Source organism: Microcaecilia unicolor, chromosome 9 (assembly GCF_901765095.1).
Source record: "Microcaecilia unicolor chromosome 9, aMicUni1.1, whole genome shotgun sequence".
NCBI classification, from domain to species: domain Eukaryota; kingdom Metazoa; phylum Chordata; class Amphibia; order Gymnophiona; family Siphonopidae; genus Microcaecilia; species Microcaecilia unicolor.
In genome coordinates this window covers 14,795,923-14,812,955 of record NC_044039.1, presented here as the reverse complement: position 1 = coordinate 14,812,955, position 17,033 = coordinate 14,795,923, and the positions used below count along the sequence as shown (strand labels likewise).

The 17,033-nt window shown below is 42.7% G+C and overlaps 1 protein-coding gene across 1 annotated transcript in view; it reads left to right on the top strand.

Annotated features, from left to right (window-relative positions):
* Positions 1-17,033, top strand: part of LIN7A (lin-7 homolog A, crumbs cell polarity complex component) — a 74,828-nt gene that overhangs the window by 32,722 nt on the left and 25,073 nt on the right. Inside the window, exons 3-4 of the mRNA XM_030214484.1 lie at positions 9,495-9,566; positions 15,903-16,112. Coding sequence (XP_030070344.1) covers positions 9,495-9,566; positions 15,903-16,112 — 282 coding nt within the window. The remainder of the gene's footprint in view (positions 1-9,494; positions 9,567-15,902; positions 16,113-17,033) is intronic.

Here is a 17,033-nt window from a genome sequence, read left to right as displayed (position 1 = left end):
TATAATAGTCGTGAAACAGGGGCAGATAAGAAATTGCAACCAAACCCCAGCGACCTATGAGACTTCCTTACTTAAAGCAATACTATGCTGATTGTATACATTCATGAGTTCTACTGAGTTTTGTGAGGTATACATACCAAGTTACAGTAGACGAGTGCCATTGCTAGTAGATAGTATTTCTAGGATAAGCAGCATAAAATGTACTGTTTGGGGATTTTGCCAGGTATTTGTGACTTGGGATTAGCCACTGTTGGGAACAGGATGCTGGGCTTGATGGACCTTCGGTCTGTCCCAGTGTGGCAACACTTATGTACTTGGGATTCTAAATGGAATCTTGCTACTCTTTGGGGTTCTTCATGGAATGTTGATACACTTTGAAATTCTGCATGGAACCTTGTTATTCTTTAGAATTCTAGAATCTTGCTACTCTTTGGGGTTCTACATGGAACGTTGCTACTATTTGGGTTTCTGCCAGGTATTTGTGACCTGAATGGGACCAGCACTAATTTCAATGGGCAGGATCAGGAACTAAAAAATCCCACACTGCTTTGGGATTTAAGCTCAAAAAGATTCCAGACTGGAACTGTACAGCTTGGCATCTCTGTATCAGGAGGTTAGCCATAGAAAGAGATTAGCTTCTGATGCCAACCCATACATGATAATGAATTGCTGGGACAAAACTGTGATGCAAGTTTGGTGTTTCAGACTGGGATTAGCCACTGTTGGAAACAGGATGCTGGGCTTGATGGACCTTCGGTCTGTCCCAGTATGGCAACACTTATGTACAGTACAGTTTACCATATAGCTGAGGGACCAAGAGCAGATATATGATGGGAACAAGGTGCGTGGTATAGAATCAGTTGGGATAATTTAATGATTAGCTATAATCAAGGCAAGTTCTTTGTATAGTTAAGCAAGAGATAAGGAACTGATCTAAGTTATAGTATGTGTAGACAATATAATTAGTCAAGTTTGGTGTTTCAGACTGCCAGGCTTGACTAATTATATTAAGTCTACACATACTGTAACTTAGACCAGTTCCTTATCTCTTGCTTAACTATACAAAGAACTTGCCTTGATTATAGCTAATCATTAAATTATCCCAACTGATTCTATACCACGCACCTTGTTCCCATCATATATCTGCTCCTTGTCCCTCAGCTATATGGTAAACTGTACTGTACATAAGTGTTGCCATACTGGGACAGACCGAAGGTCCATCAAGCCCAGCATCCTGTTTCCAACAGTGGCTAATCCCAGTCTGAAACACCAAACTTGCATCACAGTTTTGTCCCAGCAATTCATTATCATGTATGGGTTGGCATCAGAAGCTAATCTCTTTCTATGGCTAACCTCCTGATACAGAGATGCCAAGCTGTACAGTTCCAGTCTGGAATCTTTTTGAGCTTAAATCCCAAAGCAGTGTGGGATTTTTTAGTTCCTGATCCTGCCCATTGAAATTAGTGCTGGTCCCATAATGCTCCAGAATGGGGTAGTCAGAAATCCAAGACTACCTAAAATCTCCAGCCTGGAACCAGATAACTTGGTATTCTACTGATGAATTGTTATCCACCTCTGTGCTGGGCCTGTGCACCCTGTCACAGAAGAAGAAAAAAAAAAAGTTCAAATGGAAATGGGGCTATGCAAGATCCTCAACTGCATTTATTTATTTGGTGCATTTTTACCCCACATTTTCCCACATAAGCAGGCGCAATGTGGCTTACATTAAGTCAAGAGGATACAATTCAATACAGAGATGGCACAGAAACAGAATGTGACATGAGGGGAAGGTACACGGGATGACACGGGCAAAGGACAGGGGTGAAGAGCCAACAAGTGGTAGAGGTTAAACAGTGGAGGAGCCAGGGGAATAAGCCTTGGCGAATAAGAAGGTTTTTAAGGACTTCTTGAACTGTTGATGGTCGATAAGCTCCTTAAGCTGTCTTGGCAGAACATTCCAGGATTGTGGACTGATGTAGGGCAAGGACGAAGCATAGAGAGTCTTGTATTTCACATGCCTGCAGGTGGGGTAATGAAGATTTGATCAAGTATCTTTTAGGGGACAAGATCAAAAGTATTTTTCATACCCAGATACTCAATGGTGTTTATCCATGGCGCCCACCCAAAGCCCTCAGAAGAACCTAAGAACTAAAGGGGTCAGACTAAAGGTCCATCAAGTCCAGTATCCTGTTTGCAACAGTAGCCAATCCAGGGCAAAAGTAACAAGTAGCTAAATTCTATGCTGACAAGCAGTTAACTCCCCAAGTCTACCTTGTAAATACTGTAATAGCTTATAGATTTTTCTTCCAGGAACTTGTCCAACCCATTTTTCAAACCCTCCTATGCTAACTTCTATTACCAGTATGAAAACGTTTATGTGCTGTCTACAGTACATAATACTTTTTCTTGCAGGGAAAGTAGGTGGTGCTGGGGTTGGAGATAGTCACCAGAAGGGAAAGGGAATGGGACTTGATATACCACCTTTCTGTGGTTTTTGCAATTACATTCAAAGTGGTTTACGTCGTATATTTAGGTACTTATTTGTACCTGGGGAAATGGAGGATTAAGTGACTCACATGTGGAGCTCATTTTGAGATCCCCCTGTCTCTGCACATATCCTGCAGACTGCTGAAACCTGTCATTTCTTTCTCTATAACATCAACAAAAATTTGTCCCTTTCTTTCTGAGCACACTACCAGAACTCTGATCCACATTCTTATCACCTCTTGCTTAGACTACTGCAACTTGCTTCTCACAGGTCTCCCATTAAGCCATCTCTCTCCCCTTCAATCTGTTCAAAATTCTGATGCATGACTTATATTCCACCAGCGTCACTATGCTCATATTAGCCCTCTCCTCAAGTCACTTCACTGGCTTCCTATCCATTTCCTCTTACAGTTCAAACTCCTCTTAATGACTTACAAGTGCATTCACTCTGCAGCTCCTCAGTACCTCTCCACTCTTATCTCTCCCCTTCACTCCTCCCCGGGAATTCCATTCATTGGGTAAATCTCTCTTATCTGTACCCTTCTCCACTGCCAACTCCAGACTCCGTTCCTTTTATCTCCCTGCGTCCGTACGCCTGGAATAGACTTCCTGAATCAGTACCTCAAGTTCCAGCTCTGGCCGTTATCAAGTCTAGGCTGCTTTTAACTCCTATTCACTTGTTCAGTACCCATGTCTGGTTTATCATTCCCACCTAGAGTAGGTCCCTTGTCCCTAATTTGTCCTGTTTATCTGTCCTGATTAGATTATAAGCTCTGTCAAGCAGGGACTGTCTTTTATATGTTCAGTGTACAGCACTGCATACATCTAGTAGCACTATAGAAATGATTAATAGTAGTATTAATAATAGTAGTATTTTGCATGTGCAAAGTTTGTAAGGGAAAAGCTTCCCCATGGCACCAGTGACCAGGCAATTTTTGAAATCTTAAGAAGGAAACTCTGCCTGTGAGCCCGTAGTTACTGATTACCGATAGGCACGGAAGCTAAGCGGGAAGGAGGGTTGGAAATTCTCCTCTTCGTGTTTAGCACAGTTTTCAGTGGTTGGGTTTCTTTTTTAATGAAAGCGACATTGTCAGTGTAGAAAGTCGTATCAAGCCATGTTTGCAAAAATGCCATAATCACATCAGACTCCCTTAGGATAATTGCACTCATTCACATAAAGTACTGAGCAAGCTTGTTGCACGGAGAAAAGAGAATAGGGATTGATTGTAGTAATGAGAGGCCAGTGCTTGCAGGCGGTCGCCTACAGCTCACTGAAAAGTCCCTTGTGTGTATCGAACAGCAACATAAAAAAATCTTCTCTGTGAAATAGGTTTATAAAACCTGACTTTAATGGTTCCCTACTTTCCACTGTCAGCATTTACATTAAACATTTTGTCTACAAAACAGCTAAAATTTGAAAGACTTTCTACAGCCAGGAATGGACAACATGGTTTTTTTTTTTTTTCATTCCTTCTGGCAATTTATTCCACTCTCCACTGCAAAGACTTTTTCCTCCATGATTGTTTTCTGACTATTCTGTGAATAGCTTAAAAAACGTCTGGGAATATATACCCAAATGTCAGAACAAAATAATGGAGGAATTTGAACAGTTTAAAAGTTAAAAGTAACATTTTAAACATACCACATTCATGCATTGGTAAACAGTGCAATTTGTGTAATAACTGTGACACACTAGTTATTCTGTTTCTCTTGATCAGAAATGTTGCCACAATATTTTGAGCCACGTGAAGTTTCCTAAGGGGCTCTTTTACTAAGCCGCAGAAGCGAGTATGCGTGTCCTATGTGCGTCAATTTTGAACTACCACCTGGCTACCTCGAGGCCGGGCGGTAATTTCATTTTTTCACACGCGTCCACTTATTTTTGAAACAGAAGGGCTCCCATCTTTCGATACAAATCGGAAGATGAGCATCCTTCTCCCAGGGTCGCCCAAATCGGCATAATTGAAAGTCAATTTTGGGCATCCTCAACTGCTTTCCATCACGGGGACGACCAAAGTTCACAGGGGCCTGTTGGAAGCGTAGCAAAGGCGGGACTGGGGCGTGCCTAACACATGGACGTCCTCGACCGATAATGGAAAAAAGAAGGGCGTCCCTGACGAGCACTTGGGCAACTTTACTTGGTCCATTTTTTGTTACGACCAACCCTTAAAAAGGTGCCCGCACTGACCAGATGACCACTGGAGGGAATCGGGGATGACCTCCCCTTACTCCCCTAGTGGTCACCAACCCTCTCCCACCCTAAAAATAAAACTTTTTAAATATTTTATGCCAGCCTCAAATGTCATGCCCAGCTCCATGAGAGCAGTATGCAGGTCCCTGGAGCAGTTTTAGTGGGTGCAGTGCACTTCAGGCAGGCAGACCCAGGCCCATCCCCCCATTACCTGTTACACTTGTGGTGGTAAATGTGAGCCCTTCAAAATCTACCAGAAACCTACTGTACCCACATGTAGGTGCCCCCCTTCACCCCATAGGGTTATGGTAATGGTGTACAGTTATGGGGAGTGGGTTTTTGGGGGGGTTGGGGGGCTCAGCACACAAGGTTAGGGAGCTATGCACCTGGGAGCAATTTCTGAATTCACTGCAGTGCCCCCTAGGGTGCCCGGTTGGTGTCCTAGCATGTCAGGGGGACCAGTGCACTACGAATGCTGGCTCCTCCCATGACCAAATGGTTTGCATTTGGTCATTTCTGATTTGAGTGTCGTCGGTTTCCATTATCGCCGAAAATCGGGGACGATCATTTCTAAGGACGACCATCTCTAAGGTCAACCTAAATTTCACAATTTGGGCATCCCCGACCGTATTATCGAAACGATGGACGTCCATCTTGTTTTGATAATACGGGTTTCCACGCCCCTTCGCTGGGATGTCCTGCGAGGACGTCCTCAGGAAAACCTGGGCGCCCCTTTCGATTATGCCCCTCCAAGTGTGCCGGAAGATTTCCAGCACACTGCACTAACCAAGCTGTAATTGGCATTGTACACACGTAGACCATTACCGCCTGGTTAACGCGTGAGACTTTACCTTAGGTCAATGGGTGGCGGTAAGGTCTCAGGCCCAAAATGGATGCGTGCCAATTTTTATTTTGCAGCACATCCATTTTCAGCCAAAAAAAAAAGAGCCTTCTTTTGTAAGTGCGCTGAAAAATGGACCTGCACGCGTCCAATACACGCGTCTACACCAGCGCAGGCCATTTTTTGGTACACCTTAGTAAAGGACCTCTTAATAACTTTCCAAGTAAACTCGCATTTTTACAGCGTTAATATGTATTTATACTATTCTCCCAAATAAATCAGTGTTCAAAAATGGCCTTAATTTCCTAATCACCTGCATCTTAAAGTACACCTGTTTTATCACCTGGGAAACTTGTCTTTGGCAGTGTCGTAGGAGGGGGGGCAGTCCGCCCCGGGTGCACGCCGCTGGGGGGGTGTCGGCTCCGCTGGTTCACTGCTCTCTCTGCCCCGGAACAGGTTACTTCCTGTTCCGGGGCAGAGAGAGCAGGGAACCAGCGGAGCCGACGCAGCTCCCAGCGACGACGTGCACTCGGGGCGGAGCGCCAGTGGTAAGAATGCGCTCCGAGGGGGGTGCATGCATCGAGGGGGGGGGTGCACCGTGCTGCACCCAGGGGGGGGGTGCGCAGCGGTGACCCGCCCCGGGTGTCAGCTGCCCTTGCTACGCCACTGGTCTTTGGCCAATTCCTTCATCCTCTAAGATTACTCCAAAAATTCTTTTTTGATTTCTTTCAAACTTTTATGTCAATAAACATATTTTTTTAAGTGGAAAAAGGGTGGGCTTAATTTATCTGATTTTTGTTTGCATTGTCCTTGCTGCACTGGATGGACTGGGAACAGGAGGAGTTTGGGAGGGGGATAGATGGGATGGGGGTGGTGGTGGTAGGAATAAAGATAGTGATATTGAGGTGGAAGTCATTTATAGAAGCAGAGCGAAGCTGGAGCTGAAATGTCACCGTTCATTCCAGAACTGGCCCTCCCTCAGATTGGGTGTGGTCCAGGAGGGTCTAGGAGCACATGGAAAATTCACTTTTCTCGGGTATTCCAGAATGGGATATTTTGTATCTGGGTAGAATTTCAGGAGCAAACTTCCTATTAGACAATTTCCCACTGTATGTTTTTTCCAGCTGTGAACAGTATGCTTAAAAGCAGAAACTAAAGAAAAACCAGGGAGAGATCCAACAGTGAAAGACAAGGATGTTGAGATGCAAAGAGCTCCTAGCTCTCAGAGAACGTGCCCATTCTCTTGACGGTAAAGTAGCAGACTTGGTGGAGCTGAGGGAGACAGAGAGGTACATAGAGGAGACCTACAGGGATGTTGTAGAGAAGTCCCACCTCCAGTCTGATAGCCCCTGTGCTACCTTGGAGGAGGGAGGTCTCCTAGAAGGAGAGCATCACCCTGGTGAAGTAGGAAGTACTCCTGTAGCCAGGACCTGCCCACCAGGGAATGTACTATCCTCTCACACCGAGGATATGTCTCCAAGTGCTGACTGGGAGGGAAAGGTTAGGACAGCTGTTATAGTTGGTGATTCGATCATTAGGCATATAGATAGCTGGGTGGCTGGTGGACATGAGGATCGCCTGGTGACTTGCCTGCCTGGTGCGAAGGTGGCGGGCCTCATGCATCACCTAGATAGGATTTTAGATAGTGCTGGGGAGGAGCCGGCTGTCTTGGTACATGTGGGTACCGTAGGAAAATGTGGGAGAGAGGTTCTGGAAGCCAAATTTAGGCTCTTAGGTAGGAAGCTCAAATCCAGATCCTCTAGGATTGCCACTTCCACCACCACTTCACAATATGTCCAATCAACCAAACCTCAATGCTGCACCATCACTCAATTTATTATAGGTCTTTAAAGATTTTTTAAACTTTTATTTTTTTATTTTTTAGTAGTTTTACAAATAATAGTGTCACGCACTTATCTTAAACATCAGTGTATTTGGCACTAAGTAGAACTAATTGTGCATTTCTGTGCACAAGGCACACGTGATGTTTGTGGCCAGTTATAGAATTGCCTTTCACATGGATAGGGGGAATTGTGTATAGGTTGTCCAAAGTTAGGTGCCGGGATGACCTGCACTACGCATGAATTCTGGAAAGGTCATTCTGTGTGGAACAGCCTTTATAAAATTCTAGCTTAGCACACATTTCACGCCTAAAGTTGGGCACGAGCATTTAACAACTGCCAAAGGCTGATGTAAATGCTCACACCCAACTAATATTCTACGACAGTGTCCCAAACAATAATACTTCAAAAATAAACCTTATGTCCTCATAGATAGTTGACCAAAGCTAATCTTATAAAGGTTCTCAACAGCAGTGTCATTGACTCAATCTTATGTCGCTATTTTCAAACTCAGTGTAAGGATTATCTGTTTTTTTATAGGGACCTTCAGATATTAATGCAGCTCACACCGTAGGAACTCAAAGTTCCTTCTTCTTTTAAGAAAAAAATGGTTAGCACATAAGCACCGCCATACTGGGAAAAGACCAAGGGTCCATCAAGCCCAGCATCCTGTCTCCAAAAGCAGCCAATCCAGGCTTCAAGAACCCGGCAAAACCAAAAAAAAAAAAAAAAAAGCGCAAATCGTCATAAGATCACCCTCGATTTTTTAAATGTGCATTTTCAATGTAAAACATTTGTCCAACATGTGCAAAGTAAAGCAACAGCACTTACGTTTATAAAATGGCAGCAGCTTTTGACAACAGGAGAACCTCCACCGATGTGGCCAGGTTTCGAAAAAACGTCCTCAGGGAAGAGGCTCTCTGAAAAGGCAATAATAGTCCCCAAACTATCATGTTATCCATAATAATAGATCCCGTTTGCATTCTTACTATCATAATAGATTCCAATAACACTCACCATTGCGTGATCCATATACTCCTGCCCAACTAATGACAGTTAGGCGTGTAAATGACATTAGTCTTTCACACTGTGCCAAACTTCTGGGAATGCCTATGACCCACCATGCCCCCATGGCCATGCCCCCTTTGGAGTTGTGTGCTATGAAAATTAGGGGGCCCTCTTTACCAAGGCGGGAGAGCATTTTTAGGAATATTATGGGCGTCTACACAGTTAGCGCACGCTAATACATAGCACCCTAACGCACCTCTAGCGCAGCTTAGTAAACAGGGGCCCAGGTGTGCATAAGGCGACTCCATATGGAACTCCTAATGACTGCCAATTAAGCGCTTCTTAATGCCAATTATTAATTGTTAGTATCACTTGAGTGCCTAAGGTTGGGGGACCAGTACAGAATCCCCCTCATAGTGTCTTTGAAACTTGGCAGTTTGTGGAGTTACACAGTTACCAGTCACCTTTTGAACACAAACTCGATTATTATTAGGGCTGTTCATCGATTAAAGGCTTTAATCGCATGGCCGGTCGTGATTAAAATTTGTGACCGCGCAATTAATTGCATGAAGTGTCCCTCCTCGCATTTTCACCTCTATATTGCAAAATATAGACTGCAGATGTCAATTCTCAAAACTGACATATTGTACTTCAGTTACTAAACTGAAAAAAAAAAATCATTTCTCTTACCTGTGTTGTCCGGTGATTTTATTTTTCTAATCATCGTATTCACTGTCTCTGGTTCTGTTCCTCTGTCTGTGCTCTGAGCTCTCCTATTTCTTTTCTTTCCTCCTCTCTTCTTCCCTTATAACATCTTTCATATTCAACTTTCTGCCATTTTTCTTCCTCCTTATAAGGGAGAGCAGCATGATCCGATTAATCGAGTTAAAATGATCGCGAGTTAAAAATCTTAACACGATTAATTGAGCTAAATGAGCAGCCCTAATTATTATTTTTGGGGGGGTTTTGATATGACTGCACATCCCTACAAAACAGCAAGAACTTGCTGGGTTCTCTTGGTGTTACACTTCCTTAGGTGTAAGTTTGGGAGACAGGCCTGGAATATTTATCATAAATGTGCTTTTCGTACCCTTATAATTCATTTTTATCTTGATGGACATTTTAGGTTTATCAGTATATGCATGAAACCATAACTGTTAACGGCTGTCCGGAATTCCGTGCCCAGGCTACAGCAAAGGTAAGACCTCAGCAGCTTTCTAGAGTGCATTACCCAGAGTAATCACATAATTGACTGTGTATGTGTGTGTTTCAGGTATTCTCGCGTATACACTGTCAGAAAATTTAGCCACCTAAAGCAGCCCAGAGTCTAGAACCAGTACTTCTCCTCAGGTAACCATCTCAACAGAAGCAAAACTGCAATCGTGCTGCCTCTGTAGCTTAAGAAAAGAGAATGAATTCATCCAATTACATCGTTTACTTAAACTCGGTTCAGCGAATCGACTGGTTTGTCATAAAGGGCACTGCGTATAATATGATTTCAAGGCTCATCTTAGGAAGCTCAGATTAAAGAACAGCCTTTTGTCTGGTGTACATTATGCAGAGGTGTATGCTTTTGTGTATAAGATGTGTCAACGAGAATTTTCATACTCTGATTTATAGGGACTTCATAGGTTTTTCAGCTATCGTAAGAAAAGGATTTTGTTTCCTTTATCATACAAACAGGGTCATAAAATCCAATATTTGATCTATAATATTAATTGAATGTTTGAGCCATAAAATGCATAACAAACCCTCAAAATAAGCCTGTTAGGCTGAGGAACACATTTCTTTCATAGATTAGCCCAGAGCTACTGTAAGTTTAGTCTTTGGTACTCACTGCACCTAAATTCTTTTTGAGAGACACAGGGGATCCTGGCATCACCATTACAAGTACAATTCTGATCTGAAGTATCCAGTCAAACACTCATCAGTCTTGGAAGGTCTCAGACTCGCTGCTACAGTGATGCTACTCTGCCATCCCACCGCCTCAACGTAGATCAGATGATCTTGTGTCATTCTATAGCTATCATGCCTCAGAATCTGTGGGCATTGCTTCTGCAGCTTTCCTTACCCTGTTTAGTCTCGGGTAGAATTCAATTTTTCACTTAGGACCCCTTTTACCAAGCTGAGACAAAAGGGGGCCGGCGCTGGCATCAGCGGGTGCTTTACACGCTTGCCAAGGCCCCCTTTAACCACAGCTGGTAAAAGGGAAGTCTCGCCTTCCTGAAGGAAATGGCCTTGTGGCAAGTAAAGCACTTGCTGTGTGGCTATTTCGGGGGGGGGGGGGGGGGGAGGAGCCCTTACTGCCGCCCATCGAGGTGGCGATAAGGGTTCCCATGTTAACCCGATGGTAACCAGGTAGCACGTGACACTACCCGATTACCATCGGGTACACTCCGGCGCTACAAAAATAAATAAATTTTTGTAGCATCAGAAAAGACGGTGCACTAGGGGTGGCAAGTACCACCGGGCTGCTGCAGTAGCCTGGCGGTACTTCCTGTATAGCGAGCGGTTGGGCTTAGTGCCGCTTAGTAAAAGGAGTCCTTAGGGTCCTGTTCTTGTACTTCAGACTGGTCAGGAAAGAGAACGCTGAAGAATGTCTTTACATATTAGAACAGAACATTATTACTTACCCATCAGGTCTACTTAGAGTAAAATTCGAAATAAAAGCATTTGGGGGGGGGGGCAGTTTTATAAATGGGACACCTGATTGGATCCTATTCTATAAAGCAGGGGTTCTCCACCCAGTCCTTGGGACCCAACCCAACAATCACATTTTCAGGATACACCCAATGAATAATATACAAAGCAGATTGTTGATGGATAAAAATGATTTTAATAATAAATTACAATGTGCATACAATAGCCCGACACGGGCCGTGTTTCGCCCTACTGGGCTGCTTCAGGGGCTACAAAACAAAATAATATATAATAAATAATTAAACATGAAATTAAAATTAAAAAATTCAATCTAGATCCCACAGAATAACATATATATATAATATAAAAGAACAGGTAAATCAAAACATACATATATATATGGTAAAATATCACATAAATCAAAATATACATATATATATAAAAAAGAAGAACAGATAAATCGAAACACACATATATATATATGGTTATATATATAGTCAAAAACAATATATTTTTTTGTTCCAAATAATATTATCATAATTCTGTCATGCGTGTAAATACAAACAAAAACTGAATGAAATGCACAAGACACATATTTAATTATTTATTATATATTATTTTGTTTTGTAGCCCCTGAAGCAGCCCAGTAGGGCGAAACACGGCCCGTGTCGGGCTATTGTATGCACATTGTAATTTATTATTAAAATCATTTTTATCCATCAACAATCTGCTTTGTATATTTTCCATCTTGGAGTTTGCAGATCGTTTGCCCCTTTGTTTCCTTACACCCAATGAATATCCATGAGATATATTTGCATACAGTGGAGGTAGTGCATGCAAATGTATCTCATGCATTTTCATTTTGGGTATGCAGAAAATCTGACTGGTTGGTTGTGCCCCGAGGGATGGATTGAAAACCCTGCTATAAAGGAAATTATAACCAAGTATATATGTGCATATAGGCGTAATAACTTACACCAGCCATAGTTTAGTTTCTTCACATCTGCTCTACCGCCTTTGCTAACTTGCAGATCAAGGTGGTTTACAATCTAAAAAACCAGAAGTAAAGTAGAAAAGGAACTACAAAAGGTAAACTAGGAAAGAACCCGCGTATGACCCTGTACGCAAAATATTTAGTGCCGCTGCGGCACTGAATATCCATTTTTAATCACCAGCGGCTGAATTCATCAGCCCTGCTGACATTTGCCACATAAATGTTAGTACTTCATTATAAAATAGCCCACCATGTTTTACAAACTCAGAGGGTCCTTTACTAAGAATGTGGTAGGTTTAAAACGAATCGGAGAAAGGTTTTCTTTACTCAGCGCGTAGTTAGACTCTGGAACTCATTGCCGGAGAAGGTAGTGACGGCAGCTGGCCTTGCTGAGTTTAAAGGGGGTCTGGATAGATTCCTGAAGGAAAAGTCCATTGATCGTTATTAAATTTTGGGGTTTTGCCAGGTTCTTGGGGCCTGGATTGGCCGCTGTCGGAGACAGAATACTGGGCTTGATGGACCTTGGTTCTTTTCCCAGCGTGGCGGTGCTTACGTGCTAAGGCACGCTTACGTTTTTGGCGCACGCTAAAATTGTGGGCGCCAAAAACATTAGAGACACCAATGCATTCCTATGGGCACCTCTAACGTTTGGCGTGCCCACAATTTTAGTGCACGCCAAAAACGTGAGCGTTACCTTAGTAAAAGACGCCCTCAGGGCTCTGTTTACTGCACCTGCTAATTTTGTACACGCGCTAAAAAATCCAGTGCACCTTAGTAAACAGAGCACGCTCTCTATTGCATGACATAATTTAGCTCCCATTCTGTTTAGAGGAGAAGGTGAAATAAATATTTCTGCCCAGATTCCTTTGGGACAATGACTTATTTCCCTCGTTAAACTTAAGTTTCAAGGTGCTGGATTTTGTGCTCATTATTATTCAGTAGTACCAAACACAGTACATGTTTACCATGTCTCTACTACAGCTGAGAAATAATTAAAAATTTATGCTGTGGATAAATTAAATATATAGAACAGACTGGTAAAAGAAAGAAAGATTAGTAATGAATATAAAAGCCAATATCAATCAGGTTCTTATGTGCTTAAGTGATGAGTCCTGCTTCATAATGTACAATTTGCACTGCTTCAGTACCAAAGATAAAATAGCTCTTTACAAACCCCGGGGAAGGGAATGTCAGCCAAAAGAAGTAAAACCTATTTATTTATTAATCCATTTTATAACTTGCCGAGTCCCGTAGGCAATCACAGTGAGTAACGGAACATAGAGTTGCCACATATCGCTATAAAAATCACCGATATCTCGAAACCGAATGAAGAAATCCCAAATGCTTTCCTCAAAAACTATTCAAATAATCTGAAAACCCTGCCCAAATCCAGCAATTAACTCGCCCCCCCAACCTCACCCAGTAAAACGCCAAGCTTTACCCTGCTTCCAGGAAACAAAATATTCCTGGTACAACGTCATTTAAAAAGAAAGGGAATTTCAGTGGCCAGAATCAGGACACATTCCCAAAGATTCTTCCATCAGTGGCTCTTGGCTAAGGGAAGTGGACTTGTAACATGGAGGAAAACACTGTTACTTACAACAGGAAGCTTTTGGCACCTTAGTCCAATATATGAGTTAACCAAAGCAAGAGGGAACGGTCAGTCCCCCCACCCTCACCCCCAAAAATGGCAAAGCACCTTTGCATTGTTGCCTTCAGTCAAGATCAGAACTTCCCAAATTGTGGGTCGACGCCCCCAAATGAGATCACAAAACTTGCTTTAGGGGGTCACAACCTGATGGGCTCCCCGTATGTGCATCATTATTCTGTACCTCCGGGTGGTCACAGTTTTATTGGGCCGTGTTTATAGGGGTCACCGTCGCAAAAGGATTGACAAGCACTGATCTTTCCCGCTGTGATTCTACAAGAAAGTCTTTGTGACAAGCAATCGTCAACTGATTGTGAGACAGGTCTAGAAAGGGTTTTAAAAAAATTGTGATGCTTACCCACTATCATGTGACCTCATCACAAGCTCAGGATTTGAAAGTTGTGGACAACCAGAGAACTTTTATGAAATGTGGAAAATTTAACTAGCCACGGGGCTCATTTTCAAAGCACTTAGTCTTAAGTTCCATAGGTTACTTTGTAACTTTGTAAGTCTAAGTGCTTTGAAAATACGCCTATATATGACATTCCATTGTCATTCCCCTACTTAGGGGTCTTTTACTAAAGATTATTGTGAGTTATCTGCAGCAGGACCCATAAGAATAAAATGGGAGCTTCTGCAAATAACTCAAGCTAACCTTTAGTAAAAGACCCCCTCAATTCCTTGGGTACATTCATATTAAAAGGTTGGGTTGACGTCTATTGCTGTACCTTTGAATTCAATTTAAGCTTATCTTATTCTTAAGTCTTTGATTTCGTATTGAAATGTCAAATGAGCAACGTACATTTAGATGGTAATTTGATTTAAAAAGCCACAATCTGTTTCTACTAAACCATGAGATGAATATTAAAATGATAACACGTCGGTACACTGCAAACTCAACAAAACCTGATGGCCTTTCCCATTCTCATTTCTTATCCATACAGAACAGCAGGCTTGTAGAATAAAATTGCAGTAGTTCTATCTCCTGGTGATTTCTGGGCTGTATCACTGCATCCCCTGCTCCCATATCCTACATCTCTATGAAAGCATGACAACAACGCTTGCATGGGCAAATTCCATGTAGCCAAGACTGGGCTGTTTTCACACGCGCTCTGGTTTTCTCTGCGGAGAGCTTAAGCCACCATTCAATGCTTTGACAGTCAATAGATGGGTGATATTGCTTGCTGGGAGCATTGGCAGATGCTGGGAAAAATTCTGTGTGCAAGATACGGAAAAGGTAGAAGATTGAAAACATGTGTTATTTGCCTCATATTTATGTCATGTGTTCCTGAGACCCGCAATTGAGGTTTAAATGATGAGGAAGTTCTTTAAAAGCTTAGGCAAACCTGAGTAATGGTTAATGAATATGCCAAACTGTTTGAGCAGTGAAACTGTAGGTCAAAACTATTGTACCTGTTGCAGAAATAAGAGACAAAAGAATAATTTGGTAACCAAACAGATCAAAACACATTGTTTCAGCTTCACTTGGACCTCATATTGGGTTCTAGTGTCTACAAACACTGGATACTCATTAAAGAAAAAAAGGCTAAGGAGAGACATGGTTGATAAATATTTATTTTCTACAGGATAATTTAGAAGAAATTATTTCCATATTAAAAAAGGGTTGCTAACACAGTCATGAAATTCATATGGGGTTAGATTCTGTAACAGCACCCGAGCTGTATCTTAATTTTCTCTATTGTAAAATGAACACTAGATTCTCGTCAGGCTGCGATATCTTTTATTGGCTTCATACAGGATTTAGCCCAATATTATTGACCGTGAACTTTTCAGACTAGCTAGTCTCCTTCTTCAAATGTGCAAAAATTAAGATCAAACCAGGAAGAACCAGAAGGAAGAGCGAGCCATTGGAGCCGACTCTGTGGGTGCTGTGGGTGCTTGAGCACCCCCAATATTGAGAAAATTCCTTGTATGTGTCCAGGGAGGGGTCATTTCCATTGGGCTTAGCACCCCCAATAATTTTGAAAAGTTGGCTCCTATGGAGCGAGCTATCTTATTATGGGGTCCTTTTACTAAGGTTCAGTATCAGATTTATCGGGCACTAATGCTAAGACATCTTATCATTTAACACACGCTAAATCCATTAGCACACCTTCATAAAAGGATCCCTTTATGTGCTACAATAAATGGGTTTTTTTTAACATAGTTAAATGGTGCTTAATAACCAAAGAACAGGGCTTAAGATGGTCAAATCAATCAGTAAAGTTCAAAGTAACTCTGCTTTCTACCAGGCAACGGTTGCCGCTTTTGCAGCCAGCGAAGGTCATTCTCACCCTCGTGTAGTGCAGCTGCCAAAGACCGACGAAGGCCTGGGCTTCAACGTGATGGGAGGAAAAGAACAGAATTCCCCAATTTACATTTCACGCATCATCCCTGGAGGGGTGGCAGAGAGGCACGGAGGACTCAAGCGTGGGGACCAGCTGCTGTCCGTTAACGGAGTGGTACGTGGAACAAGCCATACAGAGGTCTCTTCTGTATCTTACTTCATTCATTCTCATTAGCGGTTTCTGCCAGAGCTTTTCTCTCTGTGCAACAAAGATGTTCACAAATCAGAACGAAAATGACCAAAACAGAGAGAGAAATCAGAGGAGGAAGGAGACTAGAATGGGCAGTCTCAGGCGACAGGTGGTGTTTTAAGTTAGAGAGACAGAAAGGTTTAGCACATACCAGCTGTTCACCGCCTTGGGTGAATTTCTTCATAAAGGTGTTTTATAAATTTTAATAACTAAATTGAAGAAATAGTAAAAGACTCACAGTCTAGCGGCAGTACTTGCAGACATGGGCGTAGTTTGACTGTTTCATTTGGGGGGCAAAAATTGGGCGGAGCATATTAGCATATTCATTTGCATATATATATATATATATTCAAATGAATATGCTAATATGGAGGAAGGAAGGAAGGGAAAAAGAGCTGGCTTTTTTTGGGAATAACCATAATGAATATGTAAGCGATATTAAGCCAGCTCTTTCACCCTTCTTTCCTCTCTCCCCTGTCCCCTCCATCAATCCCTGTTGTCCAACAATTCTTCTCTCTCTCCCCTGCCCATCCTGTTTCTTTCCATCCCCTTCTCTTCCCCTCCTCATTCTATCCAGCGTCTCCCTCCCCCTTCAAAGCATCTCCCAAGAACGACAACGTGGATGCAGCAGCAGCTCACACAGGTTTGCTTGCTGTGTTTGTGAACGGCGACGGCTGCGCGGGGGAGTGGAAATGGCTTCTTTACTTACAGACTGTTACAGTGGACTAGTTAGGCCTGGCTCACTCCACTCCCGAAGCTGCAGCGGCGAACGGGCGGGCGGGAAAGCAGCAAGCAAGCAGCTACGCTTCCTGAATCCTGCCCTCTCTCTGCGTCCCGCCTTCCTCT